The following is a 19691-nucleotide window of genomic DNA, read 5'->3' as shown; positions in this document are numbered from 1 at the left end:
ATGTATTTATATTAGTATAGTATTTTATCATTTAGGAAATATTATATTATATAATGATAACTTGATGGTAGAATTGGTATTTGAGGCCTAAGAGACTCCTGGACTTGGCTCAAGAATTTGATGTGGGGGACCGAGAAATCTCCTCGTCTTCCTTTTTGTTACTTCCCTATTCACAGTGAGCAATTTTTGTAGCTTTCTTCCAATACTCATGATTGTGCACCTGGCTGTCATGCAAATTGGTCTCTCTCTAAGGTCCACTGATATCCGGTTCATGTACTGAGTCTTTCGCCTCCCCCTTGGTCATCTTCCATCCATGATCATTGCAGGGATCATCCTACCAATATAACTCTTGGGTCTTCACTGGATATGTCTATACCAATGTATCCTAGTCTCATTCACTTGTCTTCATTTCATTTCTTATCACAGAACATTGAACCATTTGACCATCTCAACATCTTCATTTCTGTGGTGGATGATTCCTTTTCTTGTGGCTGGCCAAGTCTCTGTTCCATACATTAGGGTGGGTTGAATTAGTTTTATTGTACTTTCATGGACATCTCTTTATCACAGAGAACTGGGGTCAGCTCCCACCACTTATACTGTGGCTTTGAAACAATGCTAGGCATCACTTAGGAGGACACCACTGTCACCAACCATTAATCCCAGGTATTTCAGTTCTTTCACTTTTCTAACTTCTCTGTCTGTAATATCCTTTTTATTATGGGTCCTCCTGCCTAAGCTACCAGAGCCTCAGTCTTACCTAAATCCTGTCCACGGAAAACTGTGTTTCCACTGTTCAAATTTGGTTTGCAGGGTCTAGCAAACTTCTATGCACATCAGTAAGTCATCAGCGAACAACATAGTCCATGGTTCCCTTCTAAGACAACTACAAACAAAAAACCACAATGCTAACCCCTGGGGCAGGCAAATATTGACTGGAAATTCTCTGCTGTAGCCCCATTTGGTTTTGACTACAGTAGTCACCATTATACCTATCCTCAATAAGATGGTGTAGCGATGTGATGACTCACTGGCGCAGCGCCTCCTGCTGGTCGTCGAGGGAATTAGCTCTTCACCAGCTTCAGAGCACCCTCTGCTGGCCAGTGTCTCGCCTGCCACTGGCCCTGTGTCCCTCCTGGACCCCGGTGCCCCTTATCCTGGGGTTCTGTCCCAGCAGTATCCCCACTCTGGGTCTCCCCTCGCAGGGGATCCCCCAACACTCTAAACCCACCTTGCCTCAGTGGCTACTGCCAGTCACCATCTAACCCCCATTCACTGGAGCAGACTGCAGTCTGTAATGCCACTCATCATTGGCAAGGGGTTAGGACCTGCTGCCTTTGCCTATCCTCAGGCTGCCCCTCTGCAGCCCCTATACCTTCATAGGTCTTCAACAAGGCCTGCCGCCTGGGGTTTTACCAGGCTGGAGCTCCCCAGCTCCCTTTGCCCTTCCCCAGCACTGCTCTGCTTCAAGGACCTTGCTTTACGGCAGCTAGCCTTTCCCATTCCAGGGCTAGAGGGAGACTCTCCCAGCTTCTGAGCCCCAGCCCTCTTATAAGGCCAGCTGGGCCCTGATTGAGCTGGCCATAGCTGTGGCTGCTTCCTCAATCAACCTAGCTTTTTCCAGCTGCAGCCCTCTCCAGGGCTGCTTTTAACTCCTCTTTACTGGAGTGGGGCAGCTGCCCCACTACAGATGGACACACAGCAAGTTAATTCTTTTGGTACACAATTGTATTCCTTCTCCAAATCCATAAAGACCATGCCCAGTTGCTGTCTCTTCTCTGTGCTTCTCCATGAGGATTTGTAGAGCAAATATGGCATCAAGTGTACTTCTTCTTGGCACAAATCCATACTGATGCTTCAAAATTTAAACTGTTCGATGCAGAAGCTTTTCAGTAATTTTCTCCCAAAGTTGCATATCATGTAAAGTTAGCATACTTGGACGATAATTAGCACACAGTGTACTATCTCCATTATCTTTGAAAATGATTACCACAAAGCTTTTATGCCATTCATCCAGCATTTTTTCTTAATATCATTGAACAGACTTGTAAAATCCTTGAAACCATCCCTTCAGCACAGCCACAGGTACTTAGTCTGGCCCAGGTGCTTTCTCCTTGTTCATTTTTCTTAAGTCACTCTATAGTCTCTTCCTCTTATATGCCATCTATCCTCCCCTGGTTCTGCTTCCATGTTCTTGGTTCCTTTCTGGGGTTCTCATTCATCTTTCTTTAAAAAAAAAAAATCATTCCAGACTTTGACTCACCATTCATTTGCAATATTAAAAATGAACATGGTATATAAACAAACTTGTTCACGTCCCTCATCATTTCTTCTCTTGCCTTAATGAATTTCTAGATGGTTATTTCTCCTTCAGATCCAGTTAGGTGGTTAGGAAGCTCATCACAGGTCAATTTTTTTGCTGTTGAACACTTCTTTTGGCCTTCTTTTTGCCTCCCTATAAGCCATGTTATCATTGCTAAAGCCAGCTGCTTTGCCATTTTATAAAAGTTACCTTTTTCTTCTCAACCAATCCTTTAACTTGAGAATTCCACCATCAAGTCTCCGTTCTTACCTTTTTATACTGGTTTCATCACTCTTAGGACTTCATGTGCCATTACCAACAATGTTAACGTTAGTTTGTACCAGTTATCCTCCACACATCCCTGTGTGTAGTCAGGAAGTCTAGGTATTACTACTTGTTTAAAGATTTTTTTTCATTCCCATCTTTAAGTTTTCACTGCTTAGGCTTTTTCAATGTTCAGGGGTTCAAATGTTTCTGAAGTCCATAAGTAGAAGTCTGTGCTGGTTCACAACACACTAACTGGGTATTACCTTACAATTGATTTGTGATCCATCATTTACTCTTGTTTAAAAAGAAATGAATTTGGGACCGGTGAGGCCACACCTGGAGTACTGCGTCCAGTTTTGGTCCCCCCACTACAGAAGGGATGTGAACATTTTGGAGAGAGTCCAGCAGAGGGCAACAAAAATGATTAGGGGGCTGGGGCACATGACTTACTAGGAGAAGCTGAGGGAACTGGGGTTATTTAGTCTGCAGAAGAGAAGAGTGAGGCAGGATTTGATAGCAGCCATTAACTATCTGAAGGGGGGGTTCCAAAGAGGATGGTGCTAGGCTGTTCTCAGTGGTGGCAGATGACAGAACAAGAAGCAAAGGTCTCAAGTTGCAGTGAGGGAGGTCTAGTTTGGATATTAGGAAACACTATTTCACTAGGAGGGTGGTGAAGCACTGGAATGGGTTACCTGGGGAGGTGGTGGAATCTCCATCCTTAGAGGTTTTTAAGGCCCGGCTTGACAAAGCCCTGGCTGGGGTGATTTAGTTGGGGTTGGTCCTGCTTTGAGCAGGGGACTAGATGACCTGAGGTCTCTTCCAACCCTAATATTCCATGATTCTATAATTTTTGTGTGCCCACCACTGGGATAAGTTATAAGGTGGATTTTCCTCCTCTGAAATGTGGGTTTGCAATCACCGAGTTCAGTGCCAGATACATTTGTAGGGGCATTTTTCTCTTGGAGTTTCTGGGTCTGATGTGCCCTCCATGGACTGTTTCATATACAGCCTTCTCAGTTCCAGCATGTGCATTTAGATCTGTTCTGATAAGTGGCTTCTCGTTGGGTGGTATGTTTCCAATAAGGCACAACAATTAATTGAAAAACTCCTCTTACCTTTTGATCATCTCCTAACTGTAGTGCATACCCACTTACTGTGTGAGTAGTCACTTTTTCTCACCACAGTTCAACACTCATCAGTCATTCTGGTAACCTCTATCACATGTCTCTGTATAGTTTCATCCAAAATAACTCCAACACCATTTCAGGAGGTTGAACTCACTAAATAGTAGATTTTTGTAACCCTCCTCCAGCATCTGAACTTTACAATCTCTCAATGTAGTCTCTTGTTCACATGTCAGATTTACTCTTCTCTAAGACCTCACATAGCTTCAAGCTTCTTCCAGACAGCAATTCCATGTTCCAACTTGCGTATGTCAGCTTCCTCGCTTCTTTAAACTTAGTGGCCATAATCTAGGTTACAGGTTGGGCAAGGCTTTTGTACATCACTTGCAGAGCTCACTCTGAGGTACACTTGACTGGACATTAGTTCATATGAACATATCTATTGGATAAGCTTTATGGATCACCTTCCCCTTCTCCTAGCTGAGCTGCCACTCCCTAGGTTAGGGAGCTCATCTGCACCAGCAAGACTTGTTTTAAGGTGGTCTTTAATCACCTTGATGTCCTTGTCATAGGACCTATGTGGGCATTTTATGGAAGGAGCCATGCCACCAGCTACCCAACACATCCTGCTGAGAGATGCCTCCAGTTGTTCTGAGACTCCTTATTTGGATCTTTTCAACTGTCTGGCATATGCAGGGATGTTCCTCTAGCTGCCACCCAAGGATGTGCCTGACGGGAGTTGATCACTCCTTCACAGGGTCTGGGACCTAACAATCTAAAGGAAAAAATACATCTTCCATTAAGTTAAAGTTTCCAGCTCTTTCGCTTGTGAAGATTACCTTGAAAATGTAAACCAATGTGAATTGATATAAACCCCTCACTACAGCTGAAAGCTAGTTTCTGATTTTTCCTAAGAATCATAAATGTAGGACTGGAAAGGACCACAGTTAGATCATTTAGTCCAGTCCCTTGCACGGAGGCAGGACTAAGTATTATCTGGACCATCCCCAACTGGTGCTTGTCTGTCTGGTCTTGAAAACCTCCAGTGACAGATTCCACAATCTTCCTAGGTGATTTTGTTCCAGTGCTTAACTACTGTTACAGGAGGAAGTTTTTCCTGTTGTCTAACCTAAATCTTACTGCAATTTAAGCCCATTATTTCTTGTCCTGTCCTCAGTGGATAAGGAGAACAATTTTTCATCCTCTTCTTGATAACAATCTTTTATGTACTTGGAGACTGTCATATTCTCCCTCAGTTGTCAATTTTGCAGACTAAACAAACCCAGTTTTTTTCAATCTTTCCTCGTAGGTCATGTTTTCTAGGACTTTAATCATTTTTGTTACTCTCCTTTGGACTTCTCCAATTGTCCACAGCTTTTCTGAAGTGTGGTGCCTGGAACTGGGCACAATACTGCAGTTGAGGCCTTATCAATGCTGAGTAGAGTGAAAGAATTACTTCTTATGTCTTGCTTACAACACTCCTACTAATGCATCCCAGAATGCTTGCTTTTTTTTGCAACAGAATTACATTGTTGACGCATTTAGTTTGTGATCCACTATGACCTCCAGATCCTTTGCTGCAGTACTCTGTCTTAGGCAGTCATTTCCCATTTTGTGTTCGTGCAGCTGATCCTTCCTAAGTGTAGTATTTTGCATTTGTCCTCATTGAATTTAATCCTATTTATTTTAACTGGTTTCTCTGGTTTGTCAACCATCATTCTGAATTCTAATCCTGTCTTCCAATGTGCTTTCAATTCTTCCAGCTTGGTATCATCTGCAAACTTTATAAGTGTACTCTCTATGTCATTATTAAAATCATATATGAAGAAACTGAATAGAACCAGACCCAGGACAGATTGCTGTAGGACCCCACTCAATGTGGCCTTCCAGCTTGACTCTGTCCCATCGATAACTATTCGGAGTATGCTTTTCCAACCAGTTGTGCATCCATCTAATGACTGCTATTCTACCATGTTTCTATAATATCCGTTTTGACCTCCTGCACTAGTTTTTCCAGTTCCTCCATTTTATTGCCCAGACTCCATGCATTCGTGTACAAGCATTGAAGTCACTTCCCTTAGTCACAGAGTTTTCTAATTCTTGGTATTCCATTATCCCTTGCCATATCTTCATTTAGCTGATTTTTCTGCTCCTGTGTATTGAAATCAGGTATGAAATACATGTTTCAAATTGTTGAAAAAACTGAAGCCTGTTAGCGCTTAGGTCCATTATGTGTAATCCTACTTTGAGCATCCAGATCTGTGAGAGGTCATCTGCACAGCCCCTTCCTGATAAGTGGTTCTGAGGGTACCACTCCAAAGACTGTGAATTTGCAGTCAGTATTCTCCTGGAACTCCAGGAACATAGTTATGAACTAAACCGTAAAAAAAAAATTACACATTGGTACCAATTTGGGTTGGAAAAAATCTCTTCCTGCATTTTAAACAGCTTTGTGTCAACAGATTTATGGTGGACCTTCCTGAAGAATAACTTAGTGGTAGAATTGAGCCTGTTCGTTTTTTTTAATTGGTTATGACTTAAGTGAAAGGAAACAAACTTTGATTATGTTATTCAACACATTGTTAAGTAGTAAGCAAAAAGGAGAATTTTGGTATCACGTTAAAGACATTAATTTCAACTCTTTATATACAAAACATGTAATTAATACTACTCCGCCATCTAAATACTACATAATTAATAGAAATGTCTCTTTCCGTGTTGTTAATGCTTTCTCAGTGCTACTAATGTTATTGTATGTTCTGCCATAACTACATTGAGTGATGTATCAAGTCCACAATAATATGAAATTGTTAACCCACTAACAATCCAGTATTCAGCAGCTGACTAGAATGTCCTCTCCATTTGTATCCTCATCTTCATTATCTGAACTGTGCTCCATACTGTCACATCCTCCTCATCCATGTTCTCACACATTTGCAAAATATGTGCTAGAGAGCATTTGAGTCCATTTATAAGGCACTAAAAATCAGGTAATTTACATTCTTTGATGCATTTACAAGCTCTCAGCTGCAAGATTACCTCAGGGGCAGGCCAGCCTTTCATCCATTCTGTTGTCAGATCACCTTTCTATATGACCCAGCCACGCCCCATGCTATGGCTGGTTATGACGGGATACTTCTCTAGGCTCCTACACCAGATAGCAGCCTCATAATTGGCACAAAGCATTAAGGTAGAGGCAGTCTTTGTACAGAGGAAGCAGGCCAGATTCAACATCTCCCTTCTTAGGTTGGAACAGCTCTGGTATCTTAGCTCATTTACCTCTGTGATATTTAACTTAGCTATATACATTGTACAGGTGAATTCCTGAAGATGGTGACGAAAAGTCTTTAGATAAGACCCTGTGTTGCCCTAGCTCTGCCAGTGCTCAGTAAAGGTACTCTTTTCTGGTGATTATCTTTAGGCCAGTAATTTCCCCACATCTTGCAAATGTGCTAACAGAATCACACCTAGGGAATGCATGCATTCTTAACAGGGCTGAGCAGACTTCCTTTCTTAGTGAAGTGATGCCAAGTTTGGTTACATCTTCTTTGATTTTTTGATACTAGATCTTCCATAGATTTTTGCCAATGTGTCTGAAGAAATCAAGGGTAAGAATTGGCACATCAGTGTCCTCAGATACCATTGATTTCATGGTTCTTTGATGCATGCTTTGCATGTAACATTATCCATGTGTGTGATTTTTGTGAAGAGGGCAAGTTCAGAAAGTTTGGCAAGCTTGTTATACAGTACTCCTGAATGTCATATACATTATCTCACCATATACATTTCTCCAGGGAAAAAGGCTTTTTCCATTCTTCACATAAGAACTTGATGAAAGCAGTCTTGCTGGTAGAACATGCAAGAAAACACCTCCATTGTTTATATCAGGCCAGAAGATCCAATGTTCTTCAATAGAACTTCAGGTTCTGCCCTTCTATTTTCCATCTCTGAATTTTTAATGGAGATGTGTGATAGAGTTTACAGACTTCACACTAAGGCTGAGACAGGGGAAGGACCAGAGCAGGACTGGGCCAGGAAAACTCAGCCCCTCAGGCACTGCTGAGCACGCTTCTGAGGAAAAGACCAGTATAAAGAGAGCTTCGGCAGCCAGGAACAGGGGGTGTGGGAGAGAAAATACAGAAGCCATTTTCTGAAGGAGCACTACCCTGTAGCAGCAGGAGAAGAAACCGCTACTGTGGGGGTTCGGCTGTGTGTCTTCCCTCCCCCCGCCCCCGGCACTACCCAAGAGGGAGGTAGAATGTGGGGCAAGGGCACCAGAGGGCTGCAGTCATCAGTCCTAGATGGTGGGGGTTCGAGGCAAGGACTGCAGCCATATGCCAAACTGAGACACAAGGTGTGTAGGATGTGGCCAATGGGCCAAATTTTATGGGGCTGATCTCAGGCCATCCCAAGCTGCTACACTTTTAGGGCCCTGGGCCAGAACCCCTTATACCTCACCCCAAGAAGGGCAGGGCAAGGGCTTACAGGTAAAGAAGCTGATCCAGCAGGGACCTAGGCCACAGGGCCCAAGTCTTATTGAACTGAGAAAGAGACTGAGGTTGGCAGCCCAGACCACTAAATCTACTGGCTGACCAAACCACCCCACTAAAAGTTGTCATTGAACATGTTGGAGATCACATCTATCCTGTCACTGTCAGTTGCAGTCTTCAAGGTTTAGACATTCTCTGACAGATCACCATATATTTTGTTCTTAATATTTATTTTGTGTACAAGACCCATTCCATCTATGGTGTAAGCCAGGGGTGGGCAAACTTTTTGGCTTGAGGGCCACATCAGAGTTGCAAATCGGTATGGAGGGCTGGTAGGGAAGGCTGTGCCTCCCCAAACTGTCTGGCCCCCGCCCCCTATCTGTCCCCTCCCACTTCTTGCCCCCTGACTGCCCCCCTCAGAACCCCCAAACCATCCAATCCCCCTACTCCTTGTCCCCTGACCGCCCCCTCCTGGGATCCCCGCCCCCTCCCGGGATCCCCACCCCTGGGACCCCACCCCCTATCCAACTCCGCCCCCCCCAAGTCCCTTTCAGAATGTGGCCCTGGGAACATGGGCGGAGGACTCAGGAGGAGCAAGGGCAGCCGTGCAGCTGGAGAGAAGCAGCAGTTTCCCGTTCAAAGTGCCGCTTCTCTCCAGCCGGCTGCGCGGCCGCCCGGTGCTCCTCCTGAGTCCTCCGCCTGCGTTCGCTGCGCTCCCGCCACCTACACCGCTCACCTGCTCCCCTGCCCCTGCAGTGCAGCCCCTCCCCCCCACGGGGTGTGTGCCGGTGCTGAGCTGCCTGAGTGCCCGGCCCTGGGACCCCCTGTTGTTGGGAGGACCGTGCCAGGGCACCCTGAGCTGCGACGCCTGGCCGGAGCCAGCCAAGCTGCCGGGCTGGTGGCGTGGCACGCTGAGGCTGCGGGGGAGGGGAGACAGCAAAGGAGGGGCCAGGGGCAAGCCTCCCCAGTTGGAAGCTCAGGGGCCAGGCAGGACGGTCCCGTGGGCCGTAGTTTGCCCACCTCTGGTGTAAGCAGATGGGCTAGGAATTGTACCAACTTTTTCTCAAGATTCCTTGTCAGGGCTGCTTTATTTGTCTTCCTCGTGGTGCCATCAAAGATGGTGAGAGGCTGGGGTAGTGGTCCTAAGGGATGCTGCAGTACTTTCCTTATGTCCAGATTCCTATTTGATGCATGTGGGATATGTGATCCACCTTTAATACAATCTCCTTGTTTGAGGCTTTTGTTTTTCTGGATTTCTTTATTATTGAATGTCTTTTGTTTTTGCTTTGGCAGCTTATCATAGGAGTTCTGGGTTGGCTGCACAGTTTCTAGCCTGTTATGTCTGAATTCTATATATACACCTTCGTTTTTCTCCTTTGCATGTAACAGATTGTGACAAGGTTGGTGGGAAAACCCCATCCAGTGTGGGACGAGTGCACCCCACACAGCCTCCTAAGCCCCAGTCAATGTGCTCACCCCTAATAGCTGGGCAGTGTGGCCCAATGGCCAAAGTCAATAGGTTCGCCCATCTTAACGGGCAGTAAGGTCTATTGGTCAGTCTATAGCATTGCCCCTCCTAGTGGGCAGTAAGGCCTAGCAGGTACACTCAGTAGATTCGCCCCAGGGAGACAGGGCAATAAGGCCTAGTCGCCAGTCAGTAAATTCACCCTTGTCAGCAGGGCAGTAAGGCCTAGAGGCCAGGATCAGTCAGAATGGGGGTCACCACGCACAGGAAAGGGGGTCGTGGCCCAAGTAGGGGGGGTCCGGGCCTTCCCTCTCCACCAGACCCCAGCCCAAGGCCCCGGTCGTGGCAGGGGTGTGTGCCACTGGGGGGAGGGATGGCCAACAAAAACACACTGACTCAAAAATTCTGGTTCACTAATCACATCCCTATCAAATTCCCCTGGGCTGCTTCCTACCATAGTTCCCACTGTCCTGGTCTGGGCATCTCTGTTATTAATGGATTCTTTGGTCTGTGTTGTTCCTGGTGATTCTGGATGCAATGGGTACCTTGGTGTCTGCCTGGGTTACCATGTCTCCAGCCCCCACGGCCTCGGGCATCAGCTGGTCCTTGGCAGGCACCAGCAGACTATGTCCTTTCTCCCTGGCAGTCAGCCCCAACTGAGGTGAGCTGCTCCCTTTTATACCAGTGCACCTGGAGAATGCCCAGTAGAGTGAAGGGGGCATGGTTTCCTCAGCTCACAATGTAGGGTTAACTTCCCCATCCAGTACAGAGCGAGTGAGTTCCATCACACAGATCCTCGCTAACATCTTCAGGAGCTACAGAACAAGTGAAGAGACATTTAGTTCTACAAATGGATTGACCCAGGTCTTCTCCAATGTATCTGTCAGTGACTGACATCTTTTTCATCTCTCTGTAATCTGGGTGGCTCAAGATCTGCATGAGATATACCAGGCATCTGGACCTGTACCATTTGCCTTAGTTTCCTAAAAACAGGTATTTCTGCACTCTGCAGTTAGGTAATACCTGTTCACTGCCCCAGCCTCAGGACTGAATCCTTTGGTCCCATCTGCTGTCTGTGTCTTTATTGACAGTCTCCTGAATGGCCTGATCTACAAGAATTTTTCCAAAGGGTTTCGTGACCCCATCTGTACAGAGAAGCCTCTGTTTTTGAAATGATCACACATCTCAGGATGTTCTATCTCCAACCATGGCATTTGTATGAAGAACACTAGCAGATAGTATAATTTTGCTTGTCATAAGCCAGAACACTAAGATATCATGACTCCGGTCATGGTTAGGTGAAGAAGCCCAGTCACCTTTTCTGGGTGCTTGAGAAAAAGGCCAGGAACCACAACAACCGTAACAGTTTAATTAATCCAGAATGCTGATAAGTCCCTGTTTTCATTACTCAAATGGTTCAGGTACATGTTAAAAAGCTGAAATCCAAACACAGGATGAATGGTTGAGGACATCATTCAACTGGTTTATGTTGCCATATAGCTTCTCCATCTAGTTTGTGTCGTTGAGGCTTTGTAAATCAATCAGATGGTGGTCCACCATCCAGGTATAAAAGCCCTTCCTGACTAATATCAGCAGGGCCTCGTAGACTGATTTATGTAGTCTAACAGCTCAGTGGTGATTGTGTCCCTGCAGTACACTCCGATGGAACTTTCAGCATTAATACTGGACTCCAAAATCATTGGAATCTTTTCCCAATGATTGACATCATATTGCATATTTTATGAAATGCTCCCATTCTGATAATTATGGATTGGAATATTATCATTTTTTGTCATTCTTCCACAATATTTCTGCATATAATGCGTGGTCAAAGACACATACTTTGTAAGACATAAATTGAGTTTTTTCCAAATATTTTCAGAGTCTGATTAAGGATTTTTTTAGGCTGTGGACATCTCCATTGGTGGTGCATTCATGATCGGCAAATACCCACCCTTGTCCTGAGTCATACTGATCTTGTCGCATGCTTGGATGTTGAACTCAATCCAGGAGCTGATTGGTTATTTACATCTGTTTGCCTGAGTAGAGACCATACTTCATTCTTAACTTGAGCATTGTGAATGGCCTCTTCATAGTGTACCTCCACTGATTCCATCCAGAAGGGCCAACTCAGTTACCAGCATTATAAAGAGTAAGCAGTACTGGTGGAGGAGTGATGCTGTGGTTTTTGACTTTCTCTGCATGTGGAGACTTCTTGGCTTGTCCAGTAGTTCATATCTGAGGCTGCACTGCAATACCATTTAATCTTTGATGTCCCTGCATCACTGAGTGTGTCTCAAGTCTGTTGCTGTTATCATATGTCAAAGTTGTAGAGATGCAAGGCAGAATGTTGGATGGTATTGACCCACCTGATTCCTCCTCATTAGCCAGCTTCTGCAGACAGAGGTCAGTGTCCATTTCCTCCAGCTGCCTATAAGATATCCATGATCTAGTTGGCTGAGTGCCTGAAACAACTCCATATTGCTTGTGGAGGATATCCTGTTAACATGGGTAGTGAAGTGCTTTGGAGGTTTCTGCAAACCTCCACTAATGTCATATATATAATCTTGGGGAGGGGGGAGAGGAAGACTGTATGAATCTTTGAATTCATGAGGCTGGTGTACTCTCTTTTGTGTCCCCTGTTAACACATGCAGGAAGTCCATGAGAGATTTTTGGCATTGGGGTGTAATAATTATCAAGCCCCTCTGGCTGTAGATGCCATGGTTGATCAATCTTGGATTCTTTCACATTTAACTGCATGATCGGCCCATTGCTTTGAAACTTGATCAGTCTTCTGACAAAAGTGCATCCAGTTCAGAGGCCATTCTTGGATTCTCATTGACTAACGTTGCCTTAGATAGGTTTTCTGGTATCGCCATAAGTTTGCCATTATCTGATATTTCCAGGCTACTACTGAATTCTGCTTCCAGTGTTCTCCAAATGTTTGTGACTTGAATTTTTTTTTTAACACCCAGAGAGCTCATATTGGCCACCAATTTCTCTGGCATGTTCACCACTGATACAAGATGAGGCTTTGAGAACAAATTAGGCTATTTAGTTATTTGCACTGTTGTACATTTTTTTCTTTCATAAAGTATATACTGTCATCATCTTCACCTTGACAAAACTTCTGCTTTTCTGATGGTCTTGTGTAGGCTCTAACAAGATCTGTGATTTGTGTGCGTCTGCTGCTACCATCTCCCTTTATGTAACAGCCAATATCTTTCTGTCCATCTTCTCTTTTCTTCTGCTCTTTTCTATACATTCCTGTTTGACCTGAGATCTACTGCTTGCAATGGTGGCTCTCAGGACTTGGTCTCTTTCACATAAATGATTACTTTTGTCATAAAATATACAGACTTTTTCTTATATTGTGGTGGATGATGCTCCCATTCCCCTTATTGATTTGCATGATTTATGGCCAACTTCTTCACTACAGGTGGATCATTTTGCCTATTTTTCATGCTGTTGCAGAGTTTTCTTGTGTGTAAATATCTTTCTGCAGTTTAGGTGGTAAAATGTTTGTTGCTTCATTGGTGTCTTTATAGTGAATAATGGTGGCACATTTTTGGATCTTGTCTCTTAAAAGATTCTTCCATGATTCCATGTCTCTTGGTTTGGTCAGTTCTGTGAAAGAAGCCTCCACATCACATATCACACACATGTTTTTAGATCTTTTACTCAGTTCGTGAATGCTTTTTGGGAACCTCTGAATCAGATTCGATTGTTCATTCAGTAATCACAATAGCATCACTGTCAAATCTGAAGCAAACACAGGAAAAAATATGTAAATCGTAGGTCACAGTACCTTATTATATACAAAAACTACCAAAAATTGATTTTAAGTTTAGAAATCGGTGTGGAATCAAATCATTTTTCATGTGAGGCATGACCTCCATTATTATGTATTTGGTAGTTGCCATGTTAATGGTTATGCAAATAAGACATTTTTTCATAGTATTCATTATTGTAATGTAAAAAAATGTAATTACCCAAAATTGGGTGAAGATGTATTCATGGAAATAGGCCTACCTCCACCTTTTAAGCTACCATGCAGAATGGTCCACCACATATTTTTGTAATATGAATGAAATAATATATTAAAAAATGGGAATTTGCCCACCCAGATGGTACTAAAAAGTTGTCTGGCTCATGGGCTAACAGTCCAGTAACCTACTTTTGTCCTTTAGTTGTTCAGATGTCCTATATTTTCTTTATCACAACCCTAGAATTCATTTATACTTCGTGGAATCCTGCTCACTTGGGGTTAGATTACATCTTTAGACTTGGCCCTGAGCAAGGATGACTTATATTTAACTGCTCCTCCGTAGGAGTAGCTTTACAAAGGAATTGTGACTCAGAGGCACAGTCATTCCTGACCTCTGAGTAAATTACTGCAGCCCTTGAAAAGATGCATCTTATTTATTTCATTGGTATGGACACCTATTCTGACCTAAGGCTTTGTTCACTCTGTCTCTCTCCACCCTTTCCCATCCATTGTCTCACTGGGATGAATATCCAGAGAACAGGGGCTGTGCTCTACAACAGACCCAAGTCTGGGTAAATCAAGCAGTGGGGGTTGGGTGGCCTCCTTACTCTCCCAGATGGTCCAGCTTGACCAAGCAAAGCAGGGTCACAAGTTAGCCTTTTATTAAAGAAAGGTTGGATTGTGTCTTTAACTGCAGTTGCCCCAGGAGGGATTGTGTCTCAGAGAAATATCTCTGAGGCTCAATTCCCTCCCTGCTCCCCCTTTTCCTGGAGGTGGGGGAAGGGTAGGAGGATAATAATTTACTGTTGTCCTGTACTAGCCACAAATTACAATACCTCCTGAATTGTGTTGGATCAGATATGCTGGCTGGCATGTTGAGGGGGCTAATATTGCTTTATTATATGCATGTAGGTTTTATTTCTCATTTTCATCTGTAGTTAATTATAAATTTGAATTAACATTTACAGATGCTATATAACCTTAGCTCAGGCTTTGGGAATGAACATGGGAGGAGCTCCAGCAGGACCAGCTGGAACTGGTAAAACAGAAACTACAAAAGACATGGGAAAGGCTCTGGGAAAATATGTAGTAGTATTTAACTGTTCTGATCAAATGGACTTCAGAGGCTTGGGTAGGATTTTCAAAGGTAAGATTTTCCATGTTGCATGTACTGAGAAACAAAGAACAAATTACTTTTTTATTAAATCATAATAGCCACATAGAATAAAATTTTCACAGGCACTTAACCCCCATTTTCAATAGTGACTTAGGAGCAAGTAGGAGGACTCCTAAGTGCCTAAGAGCCTAAATCACTTTTGAAAATGAGTAGAAGTTCACTACTAACCTGCGACTGCCTCTGAGTATAGGCATTGCTGCCTACCTGTGGGCATCCAAATTCTATCTCCTGCCTAAGCTCCAGAGTGATTCACAAACGAGGGGAAGATGGGCATTCAGCAACCTAACTCTTCTGAGGGGCCAGATCCGATAGATGTGTTCAGAGCCTGCCTACTGGATCAGGCCCCAATAGATGAGCTTACACAAAATAGCTGGAGGGGCAGGACCTCCCTCATAACTTTTAGCCCTGTAGTTAGGGTACTCACTTGGGAGGTGCGAAAGTCCCCTCTCCATCTAAGAGAGAGAAGGGATTTGAACCAGGATCTACCACCTGTCAGGTGACTGCTCTAACCATTGGGCTATAAGTCTAATGTAGGGAGTCCTTCAGTCTCTCCTGTTGGAGCTGTTGCATTGTGGGTAAATAAGATAAGAATAATTGGAGCAGGGGGATTGGATCCTGGGTGTGCCACATCCTGGGTGACTGCTCTAATTGTCAGGCTATAGAATCAATCTTATGCTTGTATTCTCATTTTCACTTTCTTAGTCATTTTAAATATTAATGCCTATCCATACAAATATGCTTTCCTGAGGTACACTCATTTAGTCTTTTTCAATAATAGATGTATTACACACAAAGTTAAAAGAACATTATCAGAGTTGCAAAGTCAAGAAATCAAAGTTAAGAAATTCCAGAATTGCCTGGGTTCAGCTCCTTGAGTACGCATTACAATGTACTCTTTAATGACATGATCAAAAGTTAGCTTGTCCCAGTTATTGGTGACCTGAGATAACTGCAGTGAAAACATGCAGTCCCAGCCAAGCCGAAGTATCTGTACATGTTAATCTTCCAATCCCTTCCCACTAGCCCCCTGAGCAGTTAATCCCGAGTGCCATCTACCCATACTTTGATCATTGACTGGAAGGCAGCGGAGGGCAACAAAAATGATTAGGGGGCTGGAGCACATGACAAATGAGGAGAGGCTGAGGGAACTGGGATTATTTAGTCTGCAGAAGAGAAGAATGAGGGGGGATTTGATAGCTGCTTTCAACTATCTGAAAGGGGGTTCCAAAGAGGATGGATCTAGACTGTTCTCAGTGGTAGCAGATGACAGAACAAGGAGTAATGGTCTCAAGTTGGGGGAAGTTTAGGTTGGATATTAGGAAAAACTTTTTTACTAGGAGGGTGGTGCAGCACTGGAATGGGTTACCTAGGGACGTGGTGGAATCTCCATCATTAGAGGTTTTTAAAGCCCGGCTTGACAAAGCCCTGGCTGGGATGATTTAGTTGGGGGTTGGTCCTGCTTTGAGTAGGGGGTTGGACTAGATGACCTCCTGAGGTCCCTTCCAACCCTGATATTCTGTGATATATGTACCTTCATATGCATCTGCTCAGCTCCTTGGTCCCATTGTTTGTGTATTTTCTGTAGCTGCACCCCTCAACCACTCTAAGAAGAAAATATGATTACTTAGCTCTATTGTAACAGTACTTCGAATTATGGTTCACATGTGTATTCCACCACCTGCCCTATGTCCCCTCTGCACTGGCGTTTTCAGACACATTTCCAATGTAAAGGAACTGAGAGTGGAAGGGGAGAGGGGAAGGTTGGGATGGCACCGCACTTATATAGCCTTAGAAAGGGCCATGGGAAGGTGCAGAGTGCCTGTGCCACCTTGATGGGTACTGTAACAGAAAGCTCTCTGGCTCCAGCTTGCTGGGTGTGCACACATTCCTGTGTGGAATACATGAATGAACCACATTTCAAAGAACAACTGTTGTAATACAGGCAAGTAACCACTTTATACTCTTTCCTAGGGCAGTTCTCTAAAAAGCATAAATGCTCAGACCACTCTTGACCTCCAAAGCCAAAAAAAAAATGACTGCTTCATCTTTCTCAGAGTCCTCAGTGTGGGATTTTTCTGCCCAGAGATTAGCCACTCCAATATCAAAGGCAGAGCATACCTTTTGGCTTGCCACTCCCTGGTACTGCCCCATACTGGCTCTCATAGAGCATGGCCTTTGACTTCTGTACCCATTCCAGGATGATCAAAACTGGCTACTTCATCAGTGGCAACAGTGGATCCACCATCAGTGTTGTTGGTAGGGCAGTGGACATTATTGGTACTGACCCTGCCAGAGCCCTATGTAGCTGCAAAAGATCTGCTCTTCCTCTTGGTACCACTTCACTGCTCATCCAAACTAACCCTTGTCGGGGCTGTCACATGCAGTGCAGACATCAGCACTGACATTGGGGTCTGTTATAGTAACTGTGACCAGAGGTCCTCAGTCTCCTTTATGACTTCACCCAGACTACAGGTTCTGCTTTGCCTCAGTGCATGGTACCAATAGCTAGGAAGCCCTTGATGTTGCCCCTGGTATCTCAGTCCTGCCATATATCACTGTCCTGATCTCTGATGGCACCTTCTAGTACCACACCACCCTTGCCTTTGGAGCATTCTGATCCTCGTGGAGTCTGAAGTGGGTTCCTATGTCTCCCCCTATGTCTTGTCTGGTACCAGATGACATTAAGCTGTACCCAAAGCTCCTGGAAAGGATGGCTACATCACTTGGTATCCAGATGGAGCTCTTGGAGCAGAGTCCTCATAATCTCATGGACATTTTATGCCCCAGCTATATCAGGGAAAGATGCCCTTCCTGTAAGTAAGGCTATAATGCAGCTCATTACGTCCCAATGGCAAACCCCTTCATCAGTCATGCTTGTGGCAAAGTGCATAGAACATAAATGCCAAGTTCTGTCCCAGACATATGGACACTTCTATCAACACTTCCTTGCCAGGCTCTCTGATAATGGTAGGTAGTAAATAAAAGACCACTGCCAAGGTAGAGCAAAAGCTGCCCTCAAAGAAAAGGACACAAAAATTATATATATTTTTTTGATAAAAGGTATTATTCAATTGCAGTGGTACATCTGCATATAGCTACCTATCAGACTTTCTTATCCTGATACGACTATTAAAATGTGGCTATTATATTCAGATTCCTAAACAAGCTACCTGAGGACTGTAGGAACAAGTTTCAGTTCCTTCTGATGGAGAGTCGTTTGATCTTCCAAGCTGCTCTTCAGACTTTCCTTGATGCTTCAGACTTAGCTGCAAGGGTCATGGTGACAGCCATAACATGCACCATTTGTAGTGGCTTCAGTTGCTGGAGATTCCTGTAGAGTTGCAGCAGACTCTTGAAGACCTCCTCTTTGAAGGCTGTGCTTTATTTTTCTTTAAGCCTGACGAGGAAGTACACACACTGAAAGTCTCCAGGGCTGTGCAAAAGTCACTGGTCTTTATATGCCAGCCTGGGAAAGCACTATGTTTCAGCATCAGTTTCAGCTGAAACAGCAGTATTACCTACACAGACACCTGGACCAGTTCAGGTACAAACACAGACAACTTAGAAGAAGGCCTATTCCATCTACCTCTGTGGTCATTTTCATTCAGACAGCTGCAGGCCTCAAAGGAGCCTGTTTGACTCCTCTGTCAAGGATAGCCTACTTGTCAGATCCAATCTCTGTTTCTCCTACTTCCTATGTGTGTAGCAGTCCATCACCTCAAACAAGTGGCTGCTAAGAACAGTGGAATGTGGATATACCCTGAAGTTCCTTTCTTTCCCCTCCTTGGCCCCCCTTCCCTGTCCCTTTTCAGGGACCCATATCCAAGTCTGTACTAAGACAAGTGCAAACTCTTCATTCTTTGGGAATTGACCCCTCAGTACCAGGAAAGGGGTTTCTACTCCCACTACTTCCTATATCCAAAACAAAACAAGTCTCGGGTCACTTCTAGACCTTCAGAACTTGAACAAATACATCAAGAATCTGAGGTTCTTCTTCGAGTGCTTGCTCATATCCATTCCATTAGGTGTGCGCGCGCCGCGTGCACGATCGTCGGAGAATTTTCTACCCTAGCAACACCGGCGGGTCGGCTGTGGAGCCCCCTAGAGTGGCGCCTTCATGGCGCTGAATATATACCCCAGCCGACCCGGCGCCCCCTCAGTTCCTTCTTACCGCCCCTGACGGTCGTTGGAACTGTGGAGCGCGGCGTAGCTGTTCTCCACTCTCCCTAGCTTATCCAGTTATTCACAGTTATAGTTATAGTTCTAGTTGTTTATAGTTATATAGTTGGTTATTCACTTGTTTATAGTTGTTATATAGTTAAAGGGGATTCAGGGGGTTGTCTCCCCCTTTTTCCCCGGCCGCGTGGCCGGGCTCATGCCCAAGGCTCCCGGCTTCAAACAGTGCGCCTCCTGCGCTAAGCCTATGCCAACAAGCGATCCGCACGACTCGTGTCTGAAGTGCCTGGGAGAGTCCCATCAAACAGATAAGTGCAAGATCTGTAAGGCCTTCAAACCGAGGACCAAGAAGGAGCGGGACTTTCGACTCCGGCAACTCCTTATAGAGGCGGCACTTAGCCCGGACGCTCCATCGGCGCGTCAGGCCCCGGCACCTAGCACCTCGGTGCGCAGTGCCCCGGCGGCACCGACCATGCCGACCACGTCGGACAAGCCTCCACGGCACCGGACCTCATCGGCACCGCACTCACAGCAAGTGCCTCGGCGCCGTTCATTATCCCCGGGACATAAAAAATCCCATAAGGCGGGGACCTCAGTGCCGAAGACGCCGGCTCCCCCGGTGCCGGGGGTAGAGCCGCGTCCACCTGTGGAGCACCGAAAACAGGTGCCTCCAGCACCGTCGACTCCGGCTCCGAGGCCGT

General features: G+C 44.9%; 1 protein-coding gene across 1 annotated transcript in view; it reads left to right on the top strand.

Moving 5' to 3' along the window:
- DNAH8 (dynein axonemal heavy chain 8) overlaps positions 1–19691 on the top strand; it is a 581193-nt gene that overhangs the window by 311184 nt on the left and 250318 nt on the right. The window contains exon 45 of the mRNA XM_054024546.1: positions 14606–14784. Within this exon, the coding sequence (XP_053880521.1) occupies positions 14606–14784 (179 nt within the window). The remainder of the gene's footprint in view (positions 1–14605; positions 14785–19691) is intronic.

The sequence above is a fragment of the Malaclemys terrapin genome, chromosome 3, assembly GCF_027887155.1.
Source record: "Malaclemys terrapin pileata isolate rMalTer1 chromosome 3, rMalTer1.hap1, whole genome shotgun sequence".
NCBI classification, from domain to species: domain Eukaryota; kingdom Metazoa; phylum Chordata; order Testudines; family Emydidae; genus Malaclemys; species Malaclemys terrapin.
The sequence above is the reverse complement of the archived record's forward strand: the minus strand, read 5'-3'. Positions and strand labels throughout refer to the sequence as shown.